Below are 12,926 nucleotides of genomic sequence, written 5' to 3'. Positions count from 1 at the left end.
AACATTTCACAACTTCCCCGCAGAGGGTTATTTTTTGTTTTTGATGCTCTGCTCTCACTGGCGTCTCCCCCAGAGAGTTGACGTCAGATGAGCCGTGTACAAACAAACAGCTTAGTGAGAGACAGAGGGGCCGTAACAGAATAAAAAAAAAAATAAAAAAAAAACACAGATTTCCCGTCTCCTCGAGGACCTGACTCAACGAGTGCCAGAATCGACCTGCCCGGATGTCGCAACCATTTTGGTATTTTTCCCTAATTTGCGGGAAGGAGCTCATGACTCTGTGTCATCCTTATCACAAGATAAACACGCAAGGCTGATCAGAAATAGAGAAAGATTTAGATGCATTATGTCCCTTATTTTCCTACTTGTATGGAAAATGGAAAAGGCTAAAAAAAACTATAAAGAGTGAAAACAGCGAACCACTTCACTTCTTCTTCATCACTTTTCGAAGAGGGAAAACTAGAAACTCCATGCCCGGTTAACCTAGATAAAGTTCACCATCCTAAATAGCTGCAAGACTCACGACTGACTGACCTGCCGAATGACAACCACCCTGCTAATGTGCTGAGGCAGAGACAACGACTCCCCCTTGTGACATCACCGGCCCAGATGTAAAAAATAAAAACAGCCTGGCTTGATATCAAATATATTCTCATTAAATATTAATCTGCCCAAAATGGCCGTCAGCACCAGCCATGTTATTAAAGTATCACCTCCTGACACAGACCTTCAAAATGGTGCCTCGCCTTAAGCTAGCATGAAGCTCAAGATTTTCAAGATTCAAGATTTTTATTTGTCACATACATATACATACTTCCATACATATATGCAGTGAAATGTAATAATTAAATGAACACACACACGCACGCAAGCGCACACACATACACACACACTACCTCGTTGGTCTTGAAACTGCGTCCCTGCATCCCGTGTCTCCAGAAAGCCAGAACGCTGTCCTGAAGACAGACTGCAGAGAGACACAGTCAGTACACACACACATCTTACACACACACACACACACACACACACACACACACACACACACACACACACACACACACACACACACACACACACACACACACACACACACACACACACACACACACACCTTATACACACACACCTTATACACACACACACACACACACACACACACCTTATACACACACACACACACACACACACACACACACACACACACACACACACACGGCACTGATACATTCATATTACTGTTAGATTTGGTTGTTCTTTCTACTAATTCTACTTCACCGCCACCAGCGGCCCTGTTGACTCACCGATGGCCTCGATCTGGAAGTTAAAGGTGAGCTCTGCTGACAACTTCCTGCTGGACTTCAGCCTCCCCTGGAGATTCACTATCTTTATACACCCTGAGAGAGGGAACGAGAGAGACAGGGGTAGAGATGAAGGGATGGGAGGATAGATATTAAAATCATTCAGCATTATAAGAGTAAGAAGTCCATCCTTAACCGTTGACCACACAGAGTATACATATCACTCACGGTCGAGGCAGACCAAGATGGTGTCTCTCTCTAACTGAGTGACGTGGATCACACAAGTCTGTGGAGTGTCTGGAGAGAGGGAGAAATAGAGGACGTTTCATTGTATTTTGTATTCTGTCCACCAGGGGGCAGTGGTGAGCTGCAGACCTCTAGATATTTTGCATTTATTCAAGATTCAAGAGGTTTATTCGTCAAATACATTTAGTATTTGTTATATATGCTTGTCTCTGTACCTGTCTGGGTGAACCAGGACGATGTGGAGTTTGGGTTGACAGTACCAAAGCTGACCACCTGGTGGAGCTCCGTCCCCTTGCTGACCGCCACACAGATCAGAGGGTAGCACTGCTCCGGGACCACCAGCATCTCAAACACCTCCAGCGGGCACGGCAGCGGAAACTCAATGTTCTGTGCAGAGAGGGCACAGTGGTTTCTTAATGAGGGCTCTGGGGGCCCCCAGGGTTTTCTTCCAGAGGGTCCCCAGAAAAATGATTTAACAGTTCAACGTCACTGTTATTACATTAACTAGACAATACCACCGCAATGTTTCATTTTAATATTATTATGAGGGGTCCAGCTCGCAGGAGTTCCTATTATTATTATAGCAATTTTTCCAAGCACAGCGTTCCGCCAGAACTGCTTGTGCCAATTTTTAAAAAATGGGGCTTTACGTTCCTTGCACCATACATGGGAGTAAGTGTAAACCAAGATGGCGGAACGCTGCGATTGGTGAAGTTACTCATTGGATGGATTATTACAACATTTGGCCATCTGCTACTGCGCAGCGGCAATAAATAAAGCTTACACTACACCCACCCCAAGGGTGAAGGCACCTTTTTGTCATCCCCGACGTTCATATTCAGTCCCGGTGCTAGAGATTTAACGGCCATGACAAAATCGGGATGAATCAGTGTATTCTGATCCCTGCAATACAGAAATTTGGAAAACTGTAATACATACCTAACACCACTAAACCTGAGCACGTATACTGACACTTGCGGCTATATTTAGGGACCCAGCCCCGCAGCCTGTATTGCTCTGGTTTTTTAATTTTTTTTTATCTCAGCCTATTGCGGGCTAAAAGTATCTGAAACATGACAACCACAGTATGCACAGACACGGTTGAGATCTCGATAGAACCACAACGCTACAGACATCTTGTCGGTCGAGCTTGATCAATATAGATCTACATTTGGAGCAGACATTAGTGAAAAACTCGTAATTTCCTTAGATTCAGGAGCGGGACACTTTGTGACATCATGATCCGAAGTTATAAGTCCAAGCTCCGTCTCTCGAAACTCATTCGCATCCAGCCACTTGCCAGTGCGACATCTAGACAGAAAACTTGAGCCGATGCAGCGTCTAAAAAAACCCAAAAAAACTTCCACAGGAAGTTGAACCATTGAAGAACCATTGAAGGAACCAACCCTTCCTTTAGTGTCCGCACTGGGTGATCCAGGAACGATTGTAATACTGAAAACACCGTTCTTCAGGGATATTGAAAGTGAACACCAGAAAAGCAACATGCAGTGACCTACTGTAAGTGCACGTTGATTGGTCCAGACGTAAGTACACGGTGTTTGTAACTTTTGTAACTTGTGCTGAATTTCACAGAACCCAGAAAACTGTAATACATACCTAAAACAACCAAACTGGACCCTGTGTATTGCTGTCTACAGCTATATTTATTAGCAATATTATTATTAGTCATAGTAGTACATTTTAGTTATTTGCAGTACTAGAAGCAGTGACTGACCTTAATTAGCATGAACCGCTGCATGGAGTCCACCCACTCCAGCAGAATGATGCTGGACTGGAAGGCTCCACACAGGTACTTGTGGCCCGTGTAGGGGTTCCGCACTGAGGACACAACAAACAACAGTCAACACAAACAACAACAAAACAACAATTATCAGCTTTTCAGACTAAACACTGTGAGAGGCTGTGTGCTTCTGTAACACTGGCTGAGATGCAGAGGATAATCCTTTAATATTAATCATCTAAGTGGGTTGTTCATCTAGTTAGTTCAAGAGTATTTAGTATTACAAGTAGGATTACTGTGAACACTCCAGATAAGAAAGCAGAACCACGTTTCCTTGTGACGGTGAGGTTTGGACACATGTTCCTTGCAGTTTCACATTACAGGACATTAAATCAGTGCTCACCCACACAACACTTCTGACACCCTTTGGTGTCTGGAATCTTATTGGACACAGCAAACTTCCTGCAAGTGACCAAAAAAGATACACAAACAATTCAGAGCACGTTCGGCATAAAGCCGATCACAACCAAGAATTTAAAAAACGAAATAAATAAAAATCACATTGTGATTGAGTCATTCACAGTTACCTGGGAATCATCTTGTCAGGCAGCTTGTGAGTTGGAATGGCGACTGGCAGCTTCTGCATCTGCCTGGCGTGTTCAAAAAGCCCCGGCAGACTGTGGGAGTACAGCTGAGAGGCCTTCCCTGCACCGCAAGAACACCGCCAAACAGAAAAACACGACAATGTAGTAAAACCTAACATTAATATAGCAAAACACAACATTAATATAGTAAAACACAACATTAATATAGTAAAACATAACACTACCATACAAAACGTGTGGTCCTTACCGGAGATGGAGAGCAGAGAGTTGTTCATCACGTACAGCCATGTACATCGCCGTGGAAACAGCTGGAAAGGAGGTGTGAAGAGGACGAAGGTCAGAGGATGAGGATGGACGAACACAACCTAACTTTAAGAAGCGAAACTCACTGTTTCTACATCATTGAAAAAAAAATTCTAATTTCTCCCAAAAGAACCACAACAAATGAATGCAGCAAAGCAGCAGTAACGTGAAGTTTTTTAAATTCCTTTCAAGAGATATTTCTACAGGAAGTTGTATCGACTTAATGATGGAATCAAACCGGTGTTTAGCAAGTCTCTATAGTCACCTGTTCCATTGACGTCTCGTGGAGCTCGTTGAGGTTTAGTGTGTAGATCCCCTCCTCCGCGCCGAATATCAAATACTGGTCTGAGCGCGCACACACACACGTACACACGCACACACACACACACACACACACGTTACTTTACAGTACGCAAAGCAGTCGTTTCTTCAGCGTTCCATTGGCTGATGGTGATGTCTGAATGGACCAATGAGCAGAGGTTTGAGCCGGAGCGCCTCATTAGCTACCTCTGGTGTCGGGGTTGACCCAGGAGGTGGCACAGTGGATCTTGAGCGGGCAGCCGTTAAAAACCTTGGAGAAACACGCCCCCATCTGGGAACGAGAGGGAACTGCTCAGACATCGGACGACGAAAAGCATGAAAAAGGAAAAAGTTCTGCAAGTATGTAAAGATGGACAAACAACAGGCCCCTCCCCCTTTCCGCAGAGAGAGAGACAGCTTGTTAGATTGGTCTACTTACATGGACTTTGGGTGTAGGAGGGAGGCCATTACTGATTGGCTTCTACGTAGAAGACACAAACAGAAATGTAGAGTGATGAACTGATGACTATGAAGCCATCTATGGAGATGTATAACTAGATAAAAAACTATAACTTAAGACCTAAAACAGGATCCAGGAGCCAGTGGAGTAAAATAAATCTCACTTTTCCCACCAAGTAGAGGCATTTCATTTAACAACACTACAACTAGCGGTAACAGTACTAATACTACTACCAATACAACCAACACTAGTACTACTAAAGTGGTACACTAGTCTACCGCTGTGGTGCTGTCCCCCTACCGGAACGTCCATCCTGTCCTTCCGCACGGGGACGCTGGGCGGCATGGTGGACTGTCTCTCTGCTGGACCGTCCTTCTCTCCGTTCTGTGACGAGTTCAGCCCGTTACCTGCAACAACACATACAGGTGTGTGTGTGTGTGTGTGTGTGTGTGTGTGAGGGAGGGAGAGGTGAGCATTGCAAAGGGACAGAGTATAGACACAAGGTCTAACAAGAAGAGGAGTCTGTGTGTGTGTGTGTGTGTGTGTGTGTGTGTTATCTGGGGAAATATGACTCAGCACAATAACTCACGAGTAGACAACACTATGATCCCAGACCTGCAAACCCTGGGAAAACATTTTGAGTACCACGACAGTGTCACAGGGCATTTCCGTGGCTCTGCAGCCAAATGACTTCAGTTATTCACACCGTAGCCGTCGCCCTACGAGCGTATGCAACAAATGAATGTATGCAAGCTACTACAGCTAACTATATACAGCTTACAAATTGATCTCATTAGGATATACCCCTTGAAATGCATCATCTCGTTAAGTTACCAAACTATAGATAGATTTTTTTTTTTTTAAGTCCAACCTGCCGATTCCAATTAGGGGCGATTCAGAATTTAATTAAATGGTATGGTCCTAATAAAACATTGACTATTAAATATCTTTTACATTGTGGTTTGATCATTTAGAGTTTACATCCATGATAGCAGAAATGGAATTTCTGATCATTTGGTCTCATTGGGTTTATCGGTACGTCGATGACAAACACGTGTGATCACGCTCACCTGACAGGACAGCTGCACATACTGCTGAAACTTTCAGTTACCACAACAGTGCACAAAATAAAAAATGAAGCTCCTCTCACTCTGGTTCACTGGAAGTCCTCCTTCATTAAACCAATTGAATCAAATGGAACGACACGTTTTACTGAGTGACTCGTCCAGAACCGAGTCTCAAGAAGGAGTCAAACTTTTCATCACAAACAGAGCTTGTGCACTGTGAACAACCAGAGCAGAAGCTCCGCTGTAGTGACAGTGATAAATAATTGATCTAATCTTCTTAGTTTACCTGGAAGTAGCTCCAAACAGCCGACATTTTCTTTCTTTCACTCTTTTTGAGCGTCAACTACGTTACATTACATTGGTATCGGGTTTAAGTATTGGATCATTTTTACGAGTACCGTACATGAGCACTGTATCGGGCGTGTACATTTGACCGGCACAGAATCAGAAATATTGGTAATCGGTCATGGCCGATGAAGCTGAAAACCGGCCGATTATGGTGACCGGCCGATCGATTGGTGCATCTCACGTTTTATATGTTAACATTACGGTCACATTTTTGTGCTTTATTATAACTCTCCCACTTCCCATTTTACCTCAGGAACACAGCCTTACACCTCGGTGGATAATAAAGCACCGCTGCGCTGCGCATCAGTGGATGTTGAGTGAGAGAAGAGGGAGGGGAGGGGTTACAGAACCACAGGCACAAGGTCGTAGCATCTGGTCCAATCCGAGGGATGTAGTTTAAACTCTGAATAAATGTACAGTATTGTTTGTTTTCTATAATTAAATTACAAGAATATATGTCTATAATTTATTTTGCTTAGTTTCAGCTACCTACCTAGTTTCGTACCTACGTGTTTTGACCACGAATTGTGAGATTGGTACACAAAATGAGTGCAGGTTGGCAGGTCTGTGATCTACACACACGCACACATGGAACGCTGGCTTTGGAGTCTCTGTCGAAAGTCAGAGTTTGTTCCCACAGAATAAAATAAGCTCTCAGAGGACAAAAGGCTGTGTGTGCATGGGGGATTTGCATGGGAGATGGGAGAGAGATTAAACAATAATTTATTCTCTCCCAGGAGGCCAGTTGGTTATTGACAAGTTCTGACAGCTGATCAGACTTCAAGGGTGTTAATAAGCTACCGGGGGGGGGGGGTTAGTCTGTGATCTCCTATTTGTTTTGGTTGGTGTTGAACCTCCTTCTTTGTTTACCAGCATGACAGAGGGACAAAATTAAACAAATAAATATGACTATCAACTACTCATGAAAGAAAAACAATCCGATGGGCGGGACTAGGGCTGAACGATTCATCAAATTCAAACGGAACGCAATTTTCAAGTCGTAAAGCCTGCGTTAAAAAATAATATTGTTACACAATCTAACGAATAGGGCTGTCCAGGGCTGGCTTTTCCTACAGGTGAGATAGGAGGCTTCCTAGCGTGCCATCCCTCTCCAAAGGTTTATGCTAGTGATTCATGCGAGCAATGGGGTGCCCGCAACCGGTGCTCCCGAACAATGTGTTTTTATGTTACGTCTCTTTCTGGAAGGAAACAGGGCACAATGGGACTACTTTCTCCCCCACCTATAGCGATTTTAAGCCTCCACGTTGTCCCCCGGTGCTCCGCCCCGGGCTACGGTGAGCTGTGCTGCAGGCAGAGGATGGAGCCTCTTTCGGAATGATGCGTCTGTTTTTTGTTTGTTTTTTCCTTTTTAATATATTTAAACAGCATAAAGCTGTCCCCGAGCACAGAGTGGTGGTCCATGTATGTGGCCGTATGCGATGTATGCGCGCAATACTTTTATAAAAAAAGAATACATTTCTGCTGAAACACTACATAGTTCTCGAATGTTAGTTTTCAGATTCAAACAATCACAAGACTTTAAGTTTAATCAAAGTCAATATTCTACTGTGATTGAAGGTTTTACTTTTTAAAATTCAATAGTTAAATAAAGATATGCTCTTCATATCAATTCATGCATCAATATTAATCTCATTTCACCATAACATGTAGGCCTGGCCTACAGGAAAGAGCAGTTTATATGTTGACTGTATCCATTTTTGTGTTGAAAGATTTATTGCTTATGTTTGGTGAATAATACAGAAGATAAGTAACTTCAAAAAATTATCGCAATTGCAATATTGGTCGAAAAGAAATATTGCAATTTGATTATTTTTGCAAATCGTTCAGCTCTAGGCGGGACAAAAACACAAAACAACAACAATCAGACACTAAAGGCAGGATGGGAACTTGCAGGGGATCAGACAACCAATCAGAGGAGAGGAGAGGGTCTGGGAGGCTAGCATCTACCAATCAGCTGCTCTTACTCTCGTCCTCCTCCTGCAGCACCTCCCTGGCCTCCTCCAGCTCCTGCTCTGTGTGAGGCGCGTGCAGCCACTCCCAAAAATGCCTAAAACTCCCATCATCCCCTGCGTCAGAGATCTCGCCGTCCGCGGCCCGCGTGTTCTCGTTACCTAGGCTGCTGCGGCGGTGGGGGGGCAGCCGGGGGGGCGGGGGCCGCGGGGGAACGCTGGACGGCAGCCGGGCGGGGCTGGAGCCCTGCGCCACGGGACAGCGCTTGATGGTCCCGCCCCCGCTGTCGTCCTCGCTGTGAGACTGGCTCTCGTCCTGTTTCTGATGGGGTGGTGGTGGTTGTTGTTGTTGTGGTTGTTGGCAAAGGGACTTGGGCTGAGAGCAGAGAGGAGCACTTAGTTACAAACACTCCCGGCATGCAACAGAGCTGAAGACAGTGAAACACATTTAAATTCATCCTGATAATGAACAGTTCAGTGCACGGCTCAGGAGGGGATCAGCCAGCCCAGCTCCTGTTAGATGAGGTATATACTCGTTCTAGCATCTCAAAAGCAGAGTTGTTGAAGAGATACATCTTTCATCTTAGAGACGAGTTTAATAAAAACATACAAACCAGATCTTAGTTTTTAATACAGCTATTTCAATACAGAATCTCCCCCCCAAAACTGGAGTATCGCTTTAAAGAACAAGAGTAAATGCAAGTCGAGTCATTTCTCACCTTGGGGGGAAGCGGGGGTGGGACCTTTGGCCGCATGATGGTGCTTGATTTGCTGAAGGTTGAAAAGTGGGAGGAATTATTTTTTGCGCGAACTTTAACATAACAATCTGATCTTTACCTGCTGGGCCGCGGTTACACCTGTGATTTTAATGTGATTTTGACGTCAGGCATGGCTATAGTTATTTGATTGTCTGTCTACATTAACTATTTATAATTTTAAACTGCAAGAAATTCCCCCCTCAAATGTCAAAAGCATCCACACCTTGGTTTGATTGGATACAGTAGGTGAAAATCTTTCCATTGATTCAGTTTTTCCCTGTTAGATCATAGTTTCATGAAACATTAAAATGACGAGTGTAACAGTCACCCAACTGGAGATAGGAGCGGAGACAACTACAGATGAGCCCATGGATGCAGAGACCAGCAATGCTGATATGGGATCAGTATCTGAGTTTATGGCAAATTAAGATACTCTAAAAATATAGATTAAAAAAAAAGGAAAATGGATTTACTGGACATATAAAAACTTAAAATAGGCTTTAGAACAACATCAAAAACTGGCCGAAAATCAGCATCACCGCTCTCGTTGAGTGGTGCAGCTTTGGACACAGAAAAGGACCACGCCCAATTCGACAAGCAGAACAGAAAGACTTGATCCCTGTTGCATCCTCCTCCAGACCCAAAGGAACATTCTAGACATATATTCAAGTTATTCTTTAGATGTCAAAGCTTTCCATATTGTATGACTTTTTCACACCAGGTAAAAGCTAAACCATAGTTACTGTTACGGTTTTGCGTTACAGAAGAGCTTATCTAAGGTTATTTTATACAATATTAATATATTTATGTCAATTCAAACTCAAAATCTCCTTTTACATGAATTAGCTGAGGCTCATCCCATTGAACTACACGGCAACAAGTACGATATCAGAGCATAACTCCAGTTTTTCTAATTAAACTTCTGCAAATACACCTCATCAGACACTTTTGGTCCTTTCCTCTTAATAATTAGCGCTATAACCCTGCGGCCTGCTTTGTGCCATGTGGTCAGATCGAAGGAGGATGAATGAGAATATGAGCGTACGGCCATGCTGCTACTAAATGACGACACATCACCAGTCTGTGCTGAGACGCTCTGTTAGTGAAGCCAAGCGCAAGCAAGCAGTGCAAGCGTGCACACGCCCTGTCTCTCATCAAGTCGCTCAGTCACACACTTCATCTGAACAACTCATGACTATAAACCCATACAACCCTTCTTTGGTATTTCATTGTCATGAAATTAGGGTACCATTATTTTTGTGATACATAATTAATGATAATGAGAAAGAGCTTACAAAAAAGCGTGATATCATTTTATATTACCGTACAGACGCAGCCACCGAGAATGGCTGGCTGCTCCTTGACAAGCTAGTGACAGGTCCGTGCTTATCAGAATGGAATGAATGGATATATTCGGCTGGCAGCCGGCTGGGGGCAGCCATTCTCAGTGGCTGCTACTGTGCAGTTCAATGTTCAGATGGACCACAGAGTGATGTACATCTATTCCCTTCGACTACAGCGACGTCAAATGATTCCACACAGCACAGGTTCCCTCTAGGGAATCCAAATACCAAATGAAAGGCAGTGAAATGAAGATAATCACACCAAAAGTGCTGCTAGTCGGATGTTTGACCAGACCTTGTCTGTTCATCTCTATGTACACCTGTCTGTCTGTATATCTGTCTCCCCATAATTAGTCATTTTGCCCTCCAGAGGGAGCACTAGCAAATCAAAATCTGATCATAACCAACCAATAGGCAGAACTGAACTTGAATATTTTGCCGTTCTGAAAACTCCTCTTGTAAAAGTCTGTTTTTATTTTTCAGTTCTTTAACTGTCAGTTATTCCTTTTCACAAAGAACTTCTTTATTATTTTTAACATCTTTATTCCGGACAATTTGAAGTCCTCCATCTCCCTCCTTTCACAGGACACAGTCACACCGGGATCACAATGAGGCTCAGGTTAGTGTCAAGCTTTATGTTAGTGGAGTCCACACGACAGTATTCTCACACAGCATGGAAATAACACGCACACGCACACACACACACACACACACACACACACACACCGCGCGCGCGCGCAAAGTATGAGGCGTGATGAGCCGTGTAAAGAGGTGTGGATGAAACTGAGCCAGAAGCTTCTAGCTGAAACTGAAGGAACTTACTGAGTGTGAGTTTCATCATCATCAGCAACATCATCATCCTCATTCTCATCATCCCCTAAGTGTGTCACATGACCCCTGGGAGCGGAGGGGGAGGGGGGAGAAGAGACCAAAGAGGGAGGGTGAATGTGTGAAGGAGGGAGGGGAGGATGAGAAGAAGGGATTAAGGGAAAATATGAGATAAAGGGAAGAGAGATGGTGAGGAGAGAGGGAGGAGGAGAGCTGAGTGAAGCCACAGTCTACGTCCTGCCTCGCTTCCCGCCTGGGGTCCCTGTCCAGCCTGAGCATTTCACTACAAGCTCAGTTCACTTCTTGAGTTGTCGATCAGTTTGTGTTCTGAACAAGTCAACTCAGTTTGTACAAAATTCTAACATTTTACAAAAGCTTCTTTAGGCCAAAGGGAAAAGGACTTACCAAATATCCAAAGAGTAAATATTATAATAAAACATCCATAACCTGTGCATTTTTACTCAATTTCATGACCCCCCCCCCAACTGGTGTTTTCTAATCGGTAACTTTTACAGCGTACCATAGAACCCTCTAACACCATCTATAATATGTAAAGTGCGTCATTTCTGACCAACGGCCTTAAGTATACAGTAGGTCGCTTTGGACCAGTAATTGTTAATGGCTTCTTAACATCAGATTTAAGATGGGCTGCTGTGTTTCATCTGGAGCTTGTTTTCCACTTATGACATCACTTCCTGCACAACACTCAAGACTCAAGAGTGTTTCTGCAAAGACTCGTCGGACGCCTTTTTTTCAGATGCAGTATAAAGGCGCCTTAAATGTCTTAAAGTTCAGAAGCAGAGAAGGGCTTTCAGCTGCAGATCACAGATTAAAACTCTTCAAACAAACTATGGTTGGGAACTCAGTGAAGGGGGTTGGACCAAAGAGTTAAAAACACAAAAAACGCCCACTCCAGGTCTACATTTGCTTCACGTCACCTTTCACCTTCATCTGTTGTTCTGATACCAAACACAGAACACGCAGATGCAAACTAGGCAGCAAAAAGCCACTTGCAGGTTGAGGTTCGTTGACATGTACTACACCCTTAGATGCATTATGAAAGACAGCTGAGGGGCTACCACAGCGCTCCCTGGTGGACACGTCAAAATGACGCGCAGATACGAGAATGCAGAAACACATTTCGGGATTATTTTTGCAGCGAGACTTTCCACCAGCGGACAATCTTCACCCCGTCTACACATCTGTTTTTGTTTCTACAGGTATGTTTACCTTTCATTGCGGAAATGAAGGACTTGCCCTCCTTTAAGAAGCTACACTGTACAGGTTCCATCAACCTCTGAGGGAAAATCTCTTATCTGATCACAAATCTCTCTTAGGGAAGAAAGAGGCAGAAAGGAATCCCCTTTCTAGTTGCAGGCATGGGAATTCACCCTTATTCTGGTTTGGAGGAATGCTTGTGGGGTCATTCTAACTCTGTAAGTTACTATAATGACCAAAGCATTTTCCAAGCGGTGTCGCACATTTAAAACTTGAATCACTCAAACATCACGCATGTAGTGTTGCGTTTTAAAGAAAATAACCCACATGAAAGACAGAGGAGACAGTTTGAGCAGTCTGTTGTTCAGCCTCTGAAAAGCCAGTTTGTTTATGGCCTCTATAGCAAACTTCATATAAAAGCACGGGATATAAAAACCTTTA

The 12,926-nt window shown here is 43.8% G+C and overlaps 1 protein-coding gene across 5 annotated transcripts in view; it reads right to left on the bottom strand.

Moving 5' to 3' along the window:
• The window catches only part of LOC307242427 (mitogen-activated protein kinase kinase kinase kinase 3-like), a gene marked incomplete at both ends in the record, with an annotated part of 40,520 nt that overhangs the window by 4,656 nt on the left and 22,938 nt on the right, over nucleotides 1-12,926 (bottom strand). For 3 of the 5 annotated variants that reach the window (XM_080016911.1, XM_080016908.1, XM_080016912.1), the window contains 15 exons: nucleotides 897-967; nucleotides 1,302-1,394; nucleotides 1,527-1,595; nucleotides 1,760-1,931; nucleotides 3,280-3,383; nucleotides 3,689-3,747; nucleotides 3,873-3,990; nucleotides 4,138-4,198; nucleotides 4,459-4,538; nucleotides 4,701-4,785; nucleotides 4,933-4,974; nucleotides 5,254-5,360; nucleotides 8,354-8,714; nucleotides 9,058-9,109; nucleotides 11,262-11,336. In XM_080016911.1, coding sequence (XP_079873037.1) covers nucleotides 897-967; nucleotides 1,302-1,394; nucleotides 1,527-1,595; nucleotides 1,760-1,931; nucleotides 3,280-3,383; nucleotides 3,689-3,747; nucleotides 3,873-3,990; nucleotides 4,138-4,198; nucleotides 4,459-4,538; nucleotides 4,701-4,785; nucleotides 4,933-4,974; nucleotides 5,254-5,360; nucleotides 8,354-8,714; nucleotides 9,058-9,109; nucleotides 11,262-11,336 — 1,549 coding nt within the window. The remainder of the gene's footprint in view (nucleotides 1-896; nucleotides 968-1,301; nucleotides 1,395-1,526; nucleotides 1,596-1,759; nucleotides 1,932-3,279; nucleotides 3,384-3,688; nucleotides 3,748-3,872; nucleotides 3,991-4,137; nucleotides 4,199-4,458; nucleotides 4,539-4,700; nucleotides 4,786-4,932; nucleotides 4,975-5,253; nucleotides 5,361-8,353; nucleotides 8,715-9,057; nucleotides 9,110-11,261; nucleotides 11,337-12,926) is intronic. The other 2 variants (XM_080016909.1, XM_080016910.1) reach the window with 2 other exon arrangements.

Source organism: Zeus faber (genome assembly GCF_960531495.2).
Source record: "Zeus faber genome assembly, chromosome: 16".
In the NCBI taxonomy this organism is placed as follows: Eukaryota; Metazoa; Chordata; class Actinopteri; order Zeiformes; family Zeidae; genus Zeus; species Zeus faber.
Note: the sequence above shows the minus strand (reverse complement) of the source record. Positions and strands in the feature narration are given on the sequence as shown.